Here is a 19,167-nt window from a genome sequence, read left to right as displayed (position 1 = left end):
TTTATTAGGTAGGTGGGACATTTCTCTGCCATTAGCGGGTGCTTTAACTGATGTGGGATTGACCGACTGTGACTTCCCAGAAGATGGGCAATAAAGCTGCTTAGGCCTTACGTCGGTAAGAGCGCAGCTGGACTTCGCTGAATGCTGTGAGACAGCTGAACTGGTCGGAATGACTGTCCCAGGCTCTGCGCCATGAACAAGGCATCTGGAGTTCTGTGGGAGCTTCACGATTTCAATGTTGCACTTCTTAGACGATAAAGAACCCGCGCTGCTGGAGGTCAGCAAATCCCGAGCCCGTTCCAATTGGGAGATCGGTATCGTAATCATACTAGTGTCAACAATACACCACTCTGGTTTAAATTGAGTCTTCACGTTTTTCACTCTAATAGCAGGCTCTTCTAGTTTCTTGTCAGTGCTCGTAGCGCTACCACCCACCTCCGATGAAAGTGTGACCGACTCGTCGGATGCATCAGGCGATTCCAAGAGACGCAGACCTCCAATGCCCGTTAGTTGGCGTTCAATTCCTTCAAAGGAACGTTTATTCAGGGCTTTCTTTTCCGGCGTATCAGCGATTAGTTCTGGCTTGGCACCCTTGGCTTTTAGATTCGACTTTGCACCCTTGGCCTTTAGTTTTGTTTTTGAACTTTTAGCCTTTTGCTTCGGTTTGGCGGTCCTAAATTCAGATGAACTGCCAGAATGAGTGACACCTTGATCGGCACGAAGCTTTCCTAGCTTTGCACTGTGGCTATAGAAACCCATTTGTTTTTCAAGTTGACTATTCCTAGTATCACTGCCGTTATCACCGCCGGAATCGCCAAACCAGCCACCACTCTTGCTTTGCTTTTTTCTGGCCTTTTTTGTGACTGCAGCCGAAGGAGGTGGTACTGTCACAGGTTCGGGAGGCGGTATCATTATGAGATAATATTTTGAGAGCATTAGTAATGCGGGCATGCCCACCAACGCTAGTAGGACTGCTAGAAAAAGAGTGAGAATTATCGACTTCAGGTACTCCAGGAATGAGTCGCAGAATAAAGAAAACCCAGATTTAACGATTCCGAACACAGGGGCACACATGCCGGGCCCTTCCTGCTGCCTCGATATGACTACAGCTTTTTCTGCGGCAGCACCGGCCGCAAAGTCGGGATACAAAGACTGCGCGTAGTGCTCGAGAACTGAACAGATGTAGTAGTTGCAAGCTGCTTTTTCCACATCCGTACCACGTCCATGGGTCCCTAATACGGACTTTTGTCGGGTAACAGAAGTCATAAACGGACATCTGTGGTAACGTACGGTACCTCCCTTTAAAGAAAAGCCCCGCTTCTCAACGACCGAGGCTGCAGTCTCACAGTTGAAACGCGCTCTCCTAGGAAGCAGTAAAGCGAACTTCTCTGTTTCAGGTTTCTTGTCTTTCTTTGACTTTTCCTTTTTACTTGAGGCTCCCTTATTCTTTTTCATAAAAAAAGTAATTGGTACGCTCTCCCCGCCACAGTACCGAAGCACGTCACCTACATACAAGTTGGCATATATGTCAGCTCTTTCTTGAGCTGGCCACGCTATATCTTGGGCGAAGTCTAACTGCTGGTATTCCTTCCTCCTGTACATATCACAAATATAACACTGGCCTGCAATTGCGTGCGGAGTGCTACGTTTGAGAACAAGCAGGGCTGCTACGCAAAACACGAGCATAATGAACGCAGCTGCAAGCAAAGTATGTCCAGCAATGTCCGATACCTTGTGCCTCTTCGTGGGATCCACCTTTTCCGAGTGGTGTTTGTGTCCGATTGCAGTTCCTACTGCAGCCACTACTGCTGCAATTGCAATCGAGTAGACAGCGATAGGCCGTAGTATTGGATGCGCGTAGTATCCCCACACGCCAGTCATTTCGTCAAACCATGCAAACCGTTTCGCCATCTTTGCGATGCCTTGCTCTGTTGGGGTCCCTTTGGCTGGTGGTGGTGCTTTAGCTTGAGGTGCCTTCCCTTCAGCCCTTGATGTCATGGGAATGTCTGCCAAGAGCTCTTCAGTATGCCTTCTCTCGATTTCGGTAGCGTCCCAGGCACGCCTGAGCTCTTTGTCTGTCCAGTTCTTCGCAATTGGCATCTTCGAATGCCCCACGAACTCAACGAAGCCGCGGTAGGATAAACGCTGACGTGTTGCAAGCACTTGCCTTTTAATCGGTACTTTCATTTCGGAGCTCGTGAGGTTTGTGTAAACCCTTAGGTCGTGTATAGCCTTTTCGAAGTATCCTGGTGCATTTCTTATGCTGGCACCTAGGCCGTAATTCGCCGCAAAAAGGACTACGAAGGCACACAGGGCGAGGATGATGACGCCCTCGACGATAGTCAGAATCTTTGTGTAGTAATACATGTACTTCGGTCCCACCTCTTGTTGTCTGTTTCCGCCACACTGGTTCGCAAAGCGGGCGCCAATCACGGCCATGCCGACAAGAGCCACCAGAATCCAAGCGAAGTTTGTGAAGAGAAGAATGAACTTGACGTGAGGCTGGTGCTCCGAAAGGTATCCAGGCATATCCTCCGGGGCCACGCTGACGTCTTTAAGAAAACTGTTGTCTTTCGGCGGCTCTGTCAGTTGCCTGAAGAGAACTGTGAAAATGGCGCTCCATGGTAGTAGCAAGCAGCTACTATCACTGGGATGCAGTGTGTAGCTCTCGGTAGACCTTAGTGTTTTCGGACGTCGCTCCTGGGTCTCGCTCGTCCATGCGGCGCTGTCATCCTCCCCTCGAGACGTTGACGAAAGAAAGGTGCACACGATAAGCTGCAGCGTGAAGGCGCCTATGTTCATTCTTCACGTCGATGCTTGGTCGCAGCCAGCATGTGCGCTGCGGCTCACGCGAGGGGCAAATGCTGCGCGTGCCCCGGGTTTTGCCACGCGAGAAAGATGCCGCAAAAACCCGCCAACAGAGCCTTTACTTACATGGGCGACACTAAGCGGTGAGGCTGCCACCTTGCGATATGGATGTGGTGGAAGCCAAGTTATTGCGCTAGTAAATTGAAATGGCTGGGCAATGAGGCAAAAAGGTACCCAGAATGCAACATGGACGTGAGAAGTATCATTCATTTTAGAATCGTACAGCATACTATGTTTAACTATGTTGCAAGTGTTACTTTCGAGGTGTTAATTTCGTAGGTAGACGAAGCAGCACTAAATTAGTAATGTGACGGCCTCGCAAGTTCAACCGTATTTACCTATTAGAATGAGCAGAACAATTGATTAATCGGTGTGCCCCTGATGCTGCATCTGCATGTCAACCCTAGTCAAGTACTTGATAAAAGGACATTTGCTCTGCGCTTTGGATACAAAGTTGCGAGCTCTTTCGATTATGAGACGTTCAGTACCAGCTAGTCAGACGCCGGTTTCAGAATTCATTGATTAGGCAGCCAATAATACTATTACTAACTTTGGCATTATTATTTGCCTGAAAGGAACGGTAGCCGAGAAAGTATGTTATATGGTACGAATATGTTTGATCCTGTGAAGTTGTTTTCCCAGAGAAGGCCTGTTTCGCACGCTCTATACTTACGCCGATAGCGGATGTCCCGCCTTGCCAGGTGCAGGTCGACGCCTTTCTCGGAGGCGTAGATGGCCAGCGGTGTTTTGCCGACGAGCATCACGAAGAGCACTATGCCAAAAGACCACCAATCGGCGGACATGCCTGTTGGGGAAGAGCTCAGTGAAGACGCAGGCCTGACAACATCGGACGACGCAATTGGTTCTCGGCGTGACACGTCTCTGCCGCATGCTCGTCAAGATACGCTGAGCACGTGAAATCTCTCAACAGAAGTGCATCTGCAGCCACTACGCCATACGCTTTCACACAAGCACACACACACACACACAATATTATAACAATTATTGGGGTTTAAAGTCCCAAAATTACCATATGATTATGACAGACGCCGTAGTGGAGGGCTCCAAAAAATTTCGACTACCTGGGGTCCATTAACGTGCACCTAAATTTACGCAGACGGGCCTCAAGCATTGTCGCTTCCATCGATAATGCTGCCGTCGCGGCCGGAATTCAATCCCGTGACCTGCGGGTAAGCAGCCGAGTGCCTCAGCCACTAGGTCACCGCGGAAGGTCACACACACACAAACACACACACGCGCGCCCGCACGCACGCACAAAAAAGAAACTATGGTGCCGAACTTTGATTGATTTGTGGGGTTTAACGTCCCAAAACCACCATATGATTATGAGAGAGGCCGTAGTGGAGGGCTCCGGAAATTTTGACCACCTGGGGTTCTTTAACGTGCACCCAAATCTGAGCACACGGGCCTCGACATTTCCGCCTCCATCGGAAATGCAGCCGCCGCAGCCGGGATTTGAACCCGCGACCTGCGGGTCAGCAGCCGAGTACCTTAGTGGTGCCGAACTTTGACTCCGTGCTATATGTAACGCTATATCGTTGCATATACATATATGTATAACACACAGCGTCAGAAGACTTTTCAGCAGACCATGTAACTTCGTTAAGATCCCACGACTTCGCGTTATCGGTTCGTGGCTAGGGTGCGTGAGTAGCGGTACACCACGGCATGATCTATGCGATCTGTTTATTATAACTATGCAGGTGCTTATATGTACTAGGCTAAATATTTCAGCTTGCGATAAAAGGATGACATCCGTTTGTATTGAGAGACATTAGGTGCTGGGTAGGCACTCAAAAACCGCTTTTCCGAAGTAAGAAACGGTAATGTAAAAAATATAATAATTAAAAAAAAATAACATTTTAACAATATTCTATTGTGAGAGACGACTATGGACAGCTTTTCACCGCATTCAAATTACGCAATAATGTTTACCTACACCGCCCAATGATATGATGAAGTACTGATCAATTTTTTTGGACAGCTCGTGTAGCTAGAGGCGCTAAAGCGCTTAGAGACAAGCTTACCCCCGTATTCACAAACGCTCCTCGACTCGACTTTCACCCTTCACTTGACAGAGTTGAGCACTGCGCCACCACTCGGCTGAAAATGACGCTGCGCTACTCAAGAATCGCAGCAGACTATCACTGATATGCAGTTAAATGCCGTACCTCGAGATAGCGCTCCCATCGGCTTTCTCAAGTGAAGGCGAAGCGTTGAGTGAAGGGAGGTTCTAGAATACGGGGGTTAATCTTTTTGGCGGTCTCGTTTGCAGAACGATGATTATCCGCATGTTGATTACTTGATGGAGTGATTCTGCTGCTATAATCATTGCGTATATAGTAGCTACAGTGAATCTAGCGTAATTATCGGCATAATTTATCATGTACTACATATTTTTATATGATAAATTTATAATAAAATGCTAATGAGTATGCAGTTGACCAAGCGTTCGCACATTGGCGGCACCGAGTCGTCACTCGATAGATCACTGTTTGGTGGATAAGATCACTGCTTGGGGTAACGAATGCCTTATGTCACTTGAACGCTACTAAAACAGTGCTGGCTTCTTTAATCCGCATCTCCCTCCACCATAGTAGGTTCTGTGCGACGCTCAGATCTTTCCTGTGCATGCATGAAAGTGCCTCGGCGTTACTGTCTCCAGCCATCTTTCCTGGTCCTCTTGCATCAGAAGCATCATTCATGAGTACTTTCGAAGGCACTTCCGTCTCGCTTCCCTTATCTGAAATGTGTTTGGCCCCGTAGTTAAAATACGCATGCTCTGCTTGGGACCCACATTGAGATAACCTTTCTAATCCCCGTATTCAGAAAGGCTCCTCGACTCGAATTCCGCCCTTCACTTGACTGAGTGGAGCACTGCGCCGCTGCTCGACTGAAATTGACACTGTGCTTCTCAAGAATCGCTGCAGAATATTGCCGATATGCAGTGACTTGGCCTGCCAGAAGACAGCGCTCCTATCGACTTTTTCAAGTCAAGGTGAAGCATTGAGTGAAGGAGTGTTCTAGAATACGGTGGTAAAGCCCTTGAAGCAGTACAAATCCGTGCAGCTCACTATATCTAGGCAGATTACTCATTTCACACTAGTGGTAAAAAACTAAAACTCGAAGCACATTTTAATAACCTACGAACTTATGTCTATACTTCACCTCCCCACTACCGTTCAGCACTACCAAGGCTACGGGGAGTAAGCAAGCTACAATTTTGCGTGGCGAAACATAGTCGGACAATTACCTTCCAGTTGGTAGGCTTGGGTCATTTAGGCTTGTCTGCCACGTGTTCCGCCTCAACGATGCGCGATAAGTGGCTTTTTTTTCTAAGATAACCAAATGCACCTTGACACTGAGAAAAACTATTTTTTGCTGCTGACAATGTGGTCAGGACTGCTCAGAACCAGTATGTTTCTCTCCCCTAAATACTTCAAATATAAACTGTGGCTAAAATCTACATAGTCCAACATCGTCGGTATTGAGGAGTAAAGTTTGTATTTGGCTCCTAGGGGACGGAACATTTCATTTGGGCTCTAATTAGCTCGTAAAGCAAGTCTAATCCTATTCGAATGTACGCTATAGCAATATTTCGCAATAAAATTAACAGCACCCTTGTGCGTTCGTCAGTGCCGTGCTTCGTCGCATGGGCGTAATGAGGATTACTAGACTTGCAGAGTGAGTGGTCCTTCTTGGCAAAAGGCGAACTATTCTGGACTGTCGGTGTTTCCTTGTTCTTGGCATCTATTGAAGGCCCTCAAAAGAGTTCCAGTTCGTTTATGCCATGCTGTCTCGGATCACTTCTTCTTTAGCGAATATATCGGTGCCCAGCATCTTCATTTCATACGTACTTTATTTCAAATATACCGCGTTGTAGCGAATGGTTGACATGACACTGTAGCGCTGAACCCCAATAGGAACACTAAGAGGCAGAAAGAAGTAGAGAAGTGGACCTCTTACTCTTTATATTCAAGGTTTGACATTGAACATCATGTCCTTCAGTATAAGTGCCCACTCGCTTTAGAGAAATAATTGTAAAACGTAAACACGAAAGCAAAGCGACAGAAATGAAACATTTTGAATGAGATCATATTAGTTGTTTTGGTGACAATTGTTGTTGGTTTAAATAATGTGGCTCAGTCTTATTGAAACAGTAGGAGTATTTGACTCATTCTTGACTAGAAACTGCTTTTTTTTTAACTCATGTTACACTCAGGAATCGCCCCATTTTGATGGCAACTGTTTCAGAAGTGAAAGATATTTAGGTCTCAGATTTGGGTAAACGTTAAAAAACCCCAGGTGGTAGAAATTTCTGGAGCCCTCCACTACGGCGTCTCACATATATTATTTGGTGGTTTTGGGACGTTAAACTTTGCATATCAATCCATCAAAGGTATTTAGGCGTAATTTTCCGCTTCCATGAAATTTAGTCTCGTTTCGATTTTTGCATTTGTCCCTTCTTGAAAAACAAATACCACATATGTTTATTCTTCACATTATTGTAGTACGCTTTTCATTGTTGCATCAGAAACTTTTCGCTAATTGTGGTTATAAAAATCAACATGGCAGTGTCCACGCAAACGCGATCACCCGCTTCGATCCGTACTTGCACTTGCTGTTCGCCCACTGCACTAGCGGCAACAAATGAATTGTGAAGTGAGCCATCGCTTTGTGCCAACTAACGCTGAGGACAAAGTGTCAACTACATTTCGTCGTTATTAGTGAGACAATTGGTTTGCTTAGCCCCGCCTTATAAGCCTTACGGGTCAAGAATTTGTGCAATATAATCGCGAATAAATAGCTGCATGTATATGCATCAGCTGATAAATTCAAAGCTAATACAAGTAAGTGTCTGTCTATAACTGACGGGTCAGACAGCATTCGATGGTTTGATACATTCGAAGCGGAGGGCACTAGCTGTGAGAAGTGCAACCATTTTTTATTCCTCGGCGATGCCGTCTGTTCGCTCGTTGGTTCGCTTTCTTTGCCCAATGCGTACGAGCAGACGCCACGGAAACTCCGAGCAGACTACACGACGCGGATGAATATATGCGGTGGAGCTAATCGCGCTTCCTATTGGTTAAGGGGCCCTTTAGCCTTCACAGTGGTGAAAGGAACTTTTGAGGTGGAGTAGAGGTTGTCTATATTCGCCGCATTCTACCACTCTTAGCACTTCATTGCCCTTGCCTGCTCATCCTCCGTCCTGCCACACTATAATCACACCAAAGCAGTGTACCTACGCTCCTTTGTGAAGATTGTAAAGAACTGAATGCACTACTTAGAACATAGAGACGCCATGCTCTAGTCCGACGCGCCAGCCCTCAAGTTTTCCATCTAATCATCGTCACTAAGTAGCCCATCCCTCATGCAAAACCCCAAGCTGAGGTCTTTGGGGTACTAATAAATAAAAAAAACATGCGTTGTTTCTTGCTCAAGCACGTATCACGGCAGGTGTGCCACTAGTTTTTTTTTTTTTTTTTTCGCTTACCATACAGTTCCTGTCTAATGACTTCTGGTGCCATGTAGGCCAAAGAGCCACACCGACACCAGGCTTCAGTGCCAATCTGCGTAGAAAATAAAGACCAAAGCAATTTATTTACAAAGTTGAGCAATTATCAGGGATCAGTAAAGCACTTTGTTTCTTAGGCAAAACTATCTTTCATTCCAGTTAAAAGGGAACTGTGGTGCATTTTTGTTTATATACAAATAGTGCCGCTTTCAAATAGTTTTAAAAGCCCTGCTAAGGTGGTTCATTTTGCCGAGAGACTCATCAATAATTTTAATGCGCAATAAACAATGAATCAAAACTGAAACCGAAACAGGGAGCTGCTTCGTGTGGGTATACGATGACGTCACAAAACAAAGTCTACGCTCCGCCAATGCTGGCCAATGTGTGGACACAGCACACGTGATTCTCCTCTCATGCGAAAAGTCAGCCATGCCAGCTCATATAACCTTACCAGGGACGAGTTCAGCTACGATTGCAGCTACCATGTGAACATGGAAGCATGGATTTCGAGCCGCCGGAGCGTGAAGCAGCTGACTTGCCCCGCATTGATCTACTCATTGCTCCACATTACCCGATGCCAAGGAAGACTAACACACTATGGAGATGACAAATCCGAACTGTTCTCGCGTCATCGTCGTCGCCTCGTTGGTGAAAACGTGAGCGGCATCCGTCTTCTGGGCGAGGCGGGGTAGAAGGACTAGACACGTACGTCACATACACAGGGTGGCCCGCGTTTACAAACACGATTGCGGAATCAGCTACTAATTTTGCAAGTTTTGTGCCTAAAAAACTGAATCAGGGGCGATTGTACAATTGGGCCCATGTGCACATTATCAGGGTGCCAAAGAGAACACATGCTTAGATAAATGTAGCTAACGTGGTTGCTTGGGCAAGTTGGTACGACATTATTCACATAAAAACAGCCCCAATAACGAAGGACAAGAAATGAAGGAGACAGACAGCGACACTGACTTACAACAAGATTTATTTGCTGGAACTGCGCAATATATACTTGAGCGGTATCTGACCAATAAGAGTGAGAAACCGAAGAAAACAGAAATCACCTAACAACCGAGTAATCATCGCGATAACCGCTTGTCATTCCTCCTGTTTGTCAGATACTGCTCAATTATATATTGCGCAGTTCTAGCGAATAAATCTTGTTTTAAGTCAGTGCCGCTGTCTGTTTGTTCTTTTCTTGTCCCTCGTTATTTGCGCTCTTTTTATGTGAATAACATGCTTACAGTTTTATCGAAATTAATGAATAGAAAAAAATTGTCGGAGTTCCTGTTTAGGCTTCGGAACAGGTTTACTGTACTCTGTCGACTGCCGAGTATGTCCCAGGACATGCCAGCCTTAGGTCACATCACCCTTCCCATTTGCAGAATTGTGGTATCGGGGGAAAAGACTGATGAAAGGGCAGCTGAGGGATTCGACTAAGCTCTAATTGGGGTCTGATTCTCCCGGCTCGTGGCCAGCAAGACAACTGCACATAAATACCCCTCCCCTCTTCTCGGCAATACACACTTACCCCTACATACGTAGTCAGGCAGCCCATGTACGCGCGGGTGCCCCCCCCTCCTTCTCTATATCAGGATACATTCATAAATTCGCACATTCCACTATTAGTGTAGCTTTCAGAAATCCCAGTGGCAATGCTCACGTGCAAACACATGGTTCCATGGTTATGGCGTTCTGCTACTGAACGCAAGGCTCTAGATAACTTCCCTGCGGCGTTTTCCACTGTTCTACGCACCAAATCTAAAAATAAGTTGGCATCTGTTCGAAATTTGCGTAAATAAAACGGGCATGGTTGAATGACTCAGTTGTATAATTGGTCAAGCTAGGTATTGAATGGGTGGAACTTCGCGGTGTAGTGAATCATTAACGACGAAACGTGTCTCTTGCGAATCAATTTAAGCATGAATGTAAACATTTGAAAGAAGTCTGTCTGGTTGGGTACGAAACTGGGAGATGATTTATACTCCAAACAAAAGTTTTGAAGAAACGCGACGTTTCGAAACCGACTTGGTTCCTTCCTCAAAGGTTCTGCGGAGACTACGTAGCAACGGCGTCTTCAAAGCACTCGCGGGGTGGATAATGAAGCATGTTTTCTGGCTCGCAAACTTCGAGCAATTATCGTATCATGACAATTTTGTCTAAATTATATGTACCACGTTATGTGAAGTACCGCACTTGCCAAGTCGCATCATTCGCAATTTTTTAATGTGAAAATAAAATTAGAGTTTCAAAAATGTACCATCAGCCTGGCCGCTGTTCGGCACACTGAGTGTTCGTTTATTATGGAGGCTGGTGCGATAACTGGGCTAAAAAATCCTCAAAAGTAAGGGGAATTTCGCTCGCTGCCTTAAAGAAGCCCTGCCACCCTTGTTCAGCATGGTCAAGAAACGCTGGCGATTGGTAGTCGAGGCTCATCGGAACACGCCAGCTAAACGATAAATAGCGTAGGGCACGGCCTATAGTTACCTATAAATCGTTCTCTTTTCTTCCTATACGAACAATTCCATACACCCAACTGACCTTGCCAAATACCAAAATTCACGGCCATCAGCTCAGTTGAGCATTGTGAGCTGCATAGTTACAGCGGCCTCCGTGAGAGGCCACCACGTGCCCGCAAGCGCGCTCGCGATCGCACTAAATGCAAATCGCGCATTCAGATGAAATGTAAAGTGCTCAAGATCATCACGCGCGCGTGACAACTTTTCCCCCTGCCATCCTCCTGCAGGAGAATTGCGGTGGTCGATTCGTGAGCCGATAAACTCCTTTAATGAAAGCATTTTAAAGTTACTTGGAAAAGCGTCACAGGGCCCCTTTAACAGTGCTTTCTCTGTGGTGGTATACATCTCAAAATGATCAAAGAAAATTACACCATGAACAAATGACATTAAAATAATTAACTACGCAATTGAAGGAGACAAGTAGTCGGATTAAAGAAGAGAAAGTGCTTCCTGTGAAAAGCTTAATGTCACTTTGAGATTACCCAAAAGCGGTTGGTGGCATTTTCTTCGGAGGGGTGAAACTTGATCAGATTCACAGCAGAAACCGAAACCGACGCACTGAAGAGCCGAAGTGACGTACCCCAGCAGGCGACCAGAATTACGACATCGTTGCCGACTAAGTTCGTTCTGCTTTCGTTATTCGTGAGCCATGCGTACTATCATAGCGAGCCCAGCCCGTGACTCGCGAAGCCAAGCAGACCGATTGATGGTTGCCTTAATGACGCTAGCTCACAATAGGCCTTTCAGAAGAGTGCAGCGGTTGCACTCTTCGGTGTTTGCTTCGCTTGCTAAATAGGTTCGGTTTCATCCCTCCGAGAGAATGACCAGTGTCGCCACTCTGTGGAATATCAAGGCGGGAATGGGCTCTACGTCGGAGGGACCTCAGTTCTACCATTTCAGCCGATCATGTGTGTCCTTTGATAAAAAACTAATTACCTTAACTTTATAGCTGCTGCAATTTACCTAATGTCGGTAGGTACCTTAATATATGTGAGAAAAAATTACGTTCAATACAGGGAGCAACTATCTCAATTCTGTTAATTCGAGTATTTTCGCACAATTCTTGAAACACCATCCTACACTCTTAAAATTACCAAGCCTAATTCAACGCTAAGTCGTGAATTTAAGCGTGATGCCCATGTAAATGAGTCGCGGATGATGTTTCAAGCACCACGTGACCAAAAGTGAGCGCGCACTTCCTTCAGGTCAGCGTGAGGGCAAGTCTTCGTGCGGTGGTCCTGTCATGTGCAAGCGTGAGCGAGCCGTGTGCGCGTGTGCCACGGAAATCACACGCTTAAAATGCCGCGTCGATCACGCGTAAACGCTAGCCGTCACGCATATACAAATCCTCATAGGGGAGCCGCGATATGCGGCCCCGTCTGCTCGAGGAGCGAGCATGCGCACTCGAAACCACGAACGTGACCAGTTGCGTACGCCTTCTCCCCTCGCCCCATGAGAGGAATACGAAACTTTCTCGCGGAAGGCTGTCGAGGATGGTGCGCTTGGATGGCCGCTCTCAGCCATATTTGTGGCTGATCCAGCCGAGGCCTGCGGCGATGCTTGATCATTATGGCGCAAAGATTTTTGCCGTGTTATTTCTGCAGACATTCTTGACGTTCAACGCGTGTGGTGCAAGCCAACCCCGTCGTACCAAGTGAGAAAATTCATCGCACTCTGCCAACATCGCAGAAGCATTTCTACATTGATGCTGCCTATACTGAGAAAACTTGACGGTCTTTCATGGATAATTGAAATATATGTAAAAACGGTTGTCATGCTTCTGTCGTACTCTATGGCAGTACACAATAATGAATTTCAAACAGCGTCTTGATTGCGTGTTACATGTGGGGTGCAAAAGGTGCCTTGATGACGCATTTTGTTTAGAGAAGGGGGTTAACCTGGTGTCGACGCAATAACACACACTCTCTCTCCCTGGTATATGAACTGTATTTGATTCATTTCAGCTGATTCATGACAACTCAGGCGTGGCACAATAAACTTGATCTTGGGTATGCTCTAGCTATGTATCTTCTTGAAGAAGTGGTCCATTTAAAAAGAAAAGAATGTTTGCCGTTATAAAACAAGTATTATGTGCTAACTGCTAATAGCTATCACCTAAATACATGATGTTGTGTGACTGTATGAGGCGTCTCTACACGGAGACAACTCCTCGAGACTTCAGCTGGCTCCGGTCCTCTGGGGAGACCTCTGACTACATCACCCCAAAGGGATCATTGTTTAATGATTCGGCTGCCCCTCCATCCCTAGGTTATCATGCTGGATGCGTGGGCAGTTTTTTCCTGCGCTTATGGGATTATAGTTGCTGCTGGATTGATACGGCGTCCTTACTGATGCGTCCCCAATGATGCAGCCAAGAGTTGGAGGGAAACTCGAATTGCCGTGAACATGCAAAGCAATTGAAAACAGGTACCAGCCACGAAAGTGTATGAGATAAATATGTTCTGCTACCGCTTGGGAGCCTTATTCGCAACAAAGATAAAGGCGAAAATTGTCCGGTTATCTTCGCCTGAAAATATGACGGTGGCATAATGCGTACATGTGTGTCAAGTTGCCGTCAATAAGTTAACGTGCTGAGCATTTTAACAACAATATCTGGAATTTTACGTGCAAAAACCGTGATATCATTAAGAGAGACGCCGCAGTGGAGGGCTCGGGAAATTTCGACCATCTGGTGTTCCTTAGTGCACATGCTGACACAGCACTGTACAAGGGCCTTTAGCAATTTCCCCCATTCAAAATGCTCCCGACGCGGCCGAGATCTAACCTGCGACCTTCGGGTGTGCTCAGTGGTTTGGGTTCGCCGAGATTCAGTAAGAAGCCAGGTCCTTTTCTTCCATTATTTTCGAGCCTTTTCTAGCATGTTTCATGGCGATGTGCTTTTGCGTGTTAAACCAGAGAGTTCGATGATGCGCTGCTCGATTATTTGCTGAAAACTGCCTGTATCATCGACGTGACTTCGATCACAGTCAACACGCGAGATGCACACGCCTAATAGCAATGACGGCAACTTCCCTCACGTTGTCTACTTCAGATTTCATAAAAAGCATAACTTCGCCGGTTCCGCCTTCATCTGCGTTGCGCACAAGCCTCTCTAGTGCGAGAGCCGAAACGTCTTCAATTTTATGAACGCTCTCCATTTTTAATTGCGACCAGTGTCGTCATTGAGGGACACAATTTCCTATTTCTATGCGCTGATACTACGATATGTTGTTTTGTTGCTGTGAGAAGTTGTCTGTCTCAGTAAATCTCCTGCATTGTGCTCTAAAAAAATAATTTCGTCTGCATACAGCACTCTTGGGGCACCCTATGGTCTTTATAGATGTAATATAAATGAAACCTTCCGTTCTTCTTTGTATGCCTTCCCCATAAATTTAGTGACGGATACATTTCCACTATTCGCTTTAATATCCGTCCTTCCCATACCACTCGGTTGTCTCTACTTATCTTCTCCAGCAGCTCCTATGCTCTGTTGCTTGAAATATCACCTACTCATAGCTTGTCAACGTTAGGGTAAGCTGCTAATATCTAGACATATTCATCATACGTTCATTGGGTCAAACATAGCCGTTGCGCCAATACATGCAACAATTCATAGTCATCGGCACCTAATCTGGAAATATCTCTAAAGCTCCATATTCAACTACTGATATACCTCTGTGCCCACAGTTACTTACGATATATTTATGCTCTGTGTGCTTGCTTAGTCTCAATTCATACTCAAGTTCTCCCCCACATATTGAGGCAATTTCACAGCTCTCATGACCAGTATTTGGTGACATGTACACGTCGCGCCATCTCTCGTCATCGGCCGCAGTGGCTTGCCGTAACTGAAGAGAAAATAGGCGAAAAAAATATGTCTTATGAAAATGATAGTTGCCGAAAACGACTCTCGCTTATATACAGCCAACGCCTCTTGTATTTTACGATGGAGGCGAAAATTTTGTAGGCCCGTGTGCTCAGATTTGGGGGCACGTTATAAAGAACCCCAGGTGGTCGAAATTTCCGGAGTCTTCCACTACGGCGTCTCTCATAATCATATGGTGGTTTTGGGACGTTAAACCCCACATATCGTCATCCTCTATTTTATCAATGCCAGCCAGATGCACCTGATCCAACCGTTCACCACCCTTTTCTCTAGCCCTTTTCTGCTCTCGCCCATCGCCTAGCCGTAGCGTGTGTTTTGCTGTCATGGGGGAGGGAGCCCCCTCATGTAGTGCATCGTGACTAAAATCATACGAAGTAATTTTTCATTTAGTTGTGTACAGATCCATGGGGCGGCGTCTTGCATTTCTTCTGTTCACTGTGTTAGCGGTCACGCTGGCTCTGTAAAAGATACCGTGTTTTGAGAAAGAAGCTCACCATTCGTGGCGCTATGCAGCCAACCAATGAGGAAGCGTCACTACAACGCTTCTTGATACGCTGCGCCGTGATCCGGAGGCGGCGTTGCTTCGAGCCACAAAAAAGGAGGTCGAAGGAAGAAGTTTGACAGACATACAATATTGTAGTGGGAACATGTATATCGCATCTCCGGGGGAAAGCACTCGAAAGAACGTGTGGCGCAAGCAGCGCGACACCTCATGCAGCTTCGCATCGCGACCATTTCCTGAACTAAGGCGGACCGACATCTGCACTGGCATTGAAACAAATAAAGGAGGCATTCATACAGCGGACACCTAATTAAACATTGTCAATATTACAGTGCCACACAACCCACCACGTGGCTCCCCAGAGTGGAATATTTTAAAATGGGGCCCCTTGAGTTTCCAATGGTCACCGCTAAATTGTACTGGGAAGGCAAACGCCTTCTAGTGCGATGCTGCAAACTCAGTTATGGCAGAATGCAGTTTCTTCCACTGAGAGATGGCGCCACTTACAGAAGTCTGCAAGTCTTGATAATTAATTTAAATGTTTTTTTTTTTACTTTCATACAAACATTAGCTTGCTTTATTATTATTTGTTTTGCCTCAGTTAGTAGTTTTCATATAGTTTAACGTCATTTCTAGAGCTGTATAGTTTCATTCATAGAGCTAACATGTAGCTACACCAAATAGTTTGATTAGGTCTATCGAAATTTCAGCTAGTCCTGACACCGCATACTGCTAACACTGTTTTCTGCATTTCTACAGCGAGAGTTTTTCATGCTAAAACTTTAGCTCTGAAACTTCTACGCTAATGGAAATAAGTGGAGTCTGAGCTTTATAAGTGATAATGCCGCTTATGTAATGCAGTGCGTCACCTTTCTATGTAACCGTTTTTTTTTTTCGGTGAAGCTTACGAATGATTCACCTAATGTGCCTGTGGAAAACTATATAGCAAATCCCTTGTCCTATCATATGTTGTTATGTTTTAGATATTTCTATTTTTTTTCCTTCAATAGGCTCTAACGGCGCAAAGCTAACGCTATTTTCTGTTTTTCTACAGCGAAAGTTTTTCATGCCACTGTAGGCGTTATATGAAACGACCTCACAGCGTCCGACGCACCCTCATAAAAAGGACGATGGACATGTGTTGTGTAGAGTTACTGTATACACTACCTGTACGTAGCAGAGTTTCGCATAGAAGTCGCCGCTCGCGCCCCCATTTTCGCCAAGCGTGCTCGCGTGCGCAAAAAGTGTCATTTTGAGGAAACGCCATCTTCACGGCAACGCGGGTGCTGGCGACCGCCGCACCACTGCCACAAGGAGGATATAAAGATTTGCTGGAGTGGAAGCGACACCCGTCAGGTGACGCCAGCGGCCGCCATCTTGCCGGAGGCAGAAAGCGCGCTGCCGGTGTGTCACCTCCACGCTTCGTTGCTGGTGCACGCTGTTCTCTTGGAAGTTTTCAATGAGTGCAAGTCTTGCTCTTGGATAATGTGCCTATGGTACCCGCTCCCATGGGTACGCATAGGCGGCTTCCACTCTAGCAAGTTTTTATATCCTCCTTGCACTGCCACCACACCACCACTGCCCAAGATGTCCGGCCAGGCGATCAGCTGAGTGCGGAATGTACTTCATTGATGTTGTGGCTGTGTGCTGTGTTGTCCGTTTTTAGTGAACGTCAGTGTTAGTGCTGCCTGTGCGACGTAGCGCCGTGACTTAGGGCTCCGAAGTTGCGACGATGACAGGATTTTCGTTTGCTTGCGTTATTTGTAAAACACGACTTTTTCGAGCCATCTACTGAATTGTTTGAAGCACTGCGTCAAAAACTACGTGAAACGAGCGATTTGGCGGAACCTAATTTGTTGGGAATCGAGTACACGATTCTCTACAAATTAAGTCAAAGTTTTCCTGTTTGCTATTTAAAACAAAAATATTACTTCTTATGGTGACTGCCATTAAACAAGCTATAGCACCCGTATTATTTAAAGCCATTATTTGTTCGAAACTTCTCTTTCTCTTCGAATCGAAAGTCATTGCGTCAGCGACGGGTTGTAAAAGAGCGAGAAAGCGCATGGAGCCGCTGGGCCGCGTTGGCTCCTACATTCGGAAAGGGTGGCTTTCCTGCATGACGTAGACGTCTCAGCAGGCAAGATGGCGGACCTATGTGCAACTCTGCTACCTACCTGAAGGTAGCATATGCTGTAACTCTAGTCTTATGTAGAGTTACTCTATATGCTACCTAAAGGTAGCGTATACAGTAACTCTAGCTGGCAGCCTGCTGGCGGAGGTGGTGAAAATTTCTGGTTAGGGTACTCTAAAAGTGCTAGCTTAATGATCAATGCTATAGGTGTGTGATCTAGCTCATTCGCGAACTGCTAGAGTAGTGTTCTGATCGTTTGGGTTAAATGTGACGGTGGCTAAGAATATTTTGTTGGCGTGCATGCTGTGGCGAAAGCATATAACACTCAGTACACATCCGACAGTGATTAATGCGCTGTGGAAAGTTTCCACTGAGATACGGCAGGTGTTGCCACATTTCCGACAGCAGTTCTGTAACGCCCATGCCTTTCTCCTTTAACATCAGTGTGAAAGTCTCGCATGTCTCATGAGTAAAAAAGCCACAGCGTTGGCGCAAAGGTGAAGTAATGAATGCGATAGCAACAAATTGGAATGCCACGCGAACAAAGCAGATCAAAACGTGCCCCACGCTACTCACGCACAAATGACGCACGAAGCGTACTCACAGGTACACATGAACTCAATTAAGTGTCTCAGTTCTTCGCTGTGTCTGCAAAGCTCACCATTTTCGCAAATGGAGACTGTGCAGCGAGTGCAGTGATCTTTGTGCGCCCGCTGACTGCAACAGAATCGTTCCGGTGAAAGCCCAAGGCACACGATTCTCCCCACCATGAGGTAAGCGCGCGCACGCGTAAGCGTCTCCGCGGAGCAAAGTACGCGTCAGAGATGAACGCATCAGCGCGCGTGGCCGTGTCGTGACGATCTGACGATGCGCGCTGATTGTGCCATCTTGCTGGTAATGCTGAAAACCATAGTTCCACCGAGATCGCCATCGGCAGCGGTAAGTGGTAGGTATAAATAGCTTGCTGTTTTGATGTTGAAGGAGGGGCTCCTTTGTGGCTCAGCAGCTGACGCCTCGCATTCACAAGCAAGAGTTCAGACATTCGATTCCGCGTGCCGCAGTCTCTTTCTGAATTATATTTATTCCTTGCGTTTTCATATATATAGATACGTATACATATAGAGTGAATAAGCACCGCCGACTAAGGACGTCGAAGTAATGAAACGAGAGTTCCGTATAGAGCATTCGCTTTCACTCGTGTTCTCCATAGCGTGATGGGAAGGAACGGGCGATTTTCGCAAAAATGGGCGTCTGTGCAATATCGCCATGTCAGTTTCAAGGAGCGGAAATCTCTTATCTGTTAGCATTACCGCATGGTTTTCATTAAAATAGGACATTATATATGAACTGCTCAACAAAGCTGACGTTCCGTTCTGCAACATTTTTCAAGAAATACGTTCTCCCTAACCTGACTGAGTCCGAAGTCGATGAGCTTGGCGTTTCCTCTGCTGTCTATCAGCACGTTCGAAGAACTGATGTCACGGTGCAGGTACCCTGCGTAGCAAAAATAAAGAAACAATCCACAAGAGCGAATATTGAGGAATGAGAGTGCATGTACGTTGCGAGAGCAGAATCTTTAGACCGCCGTATTGTTTTCAAATGACTAAACTATAGAACAGCGAGTAACTACGCGGACAACCAGGTCAACGTATTTATGTGGTCGCTTTGGTAAATTTATTTATTTATTTATTTATTTATTTATTTATTTATTTATTTATTTAT

General features: G+C 46.1%; 1 protein-coding gene across 1 annotated transcript in view; it reads right to left on the bottom strand.

Annotated features, from left to right (window-relative positions):
• Nucleotides 1–19,167, bottom strand: part of LOC119175603 (protein kinase C iota type) — a 51,651-nt gene that overhangs the window by 17,944 nt on the left and 14,540 nt on the right. Inside the window, exons 6-8 of the mRNA XM_075876303.1 lie at nucleotides 18,854–18,939; nucleotides 8,384–8,459; nucleotides 3,542–3,673 (exon numbers count right to left, since the gene is read on the bottom strand). Coding sequence (XP_075732418.1) covers nucleotides 3,542–3,673; nucleotides 8,384–8,459; nucleotides 18,854–18,939 — 294 coding nt within the window. The remainder of the gene's footprint in view (nucleotides 1–3,541; nucleotides 3,674–8,383; nucleotides 8,460–18,853; nucleotides 18,940–19,167) is intronic.

This window comes from Rhipicephalus microplus, chromosome X, assembly GCF_043290135.1.
Source record: "Rhipicephalus microplus isolate Deutch F79 chromosome X, USDA_Rmic, whole genome shotgun sequence".
In the NCBI taxonomy this organism is placed as follows: domain Eukaryota; kingdom Metazoa; phylum Arthropoda; class Arachnida; order Ixodida; family Ixodidae; genus Rhipicephalus; species Rhipicephalus microplus.
The sequence above is the reverse complement of the archived record's forward strand: the minus strand, read 5'-3'. Positions and strand labels throughout refer to the sequence as shown.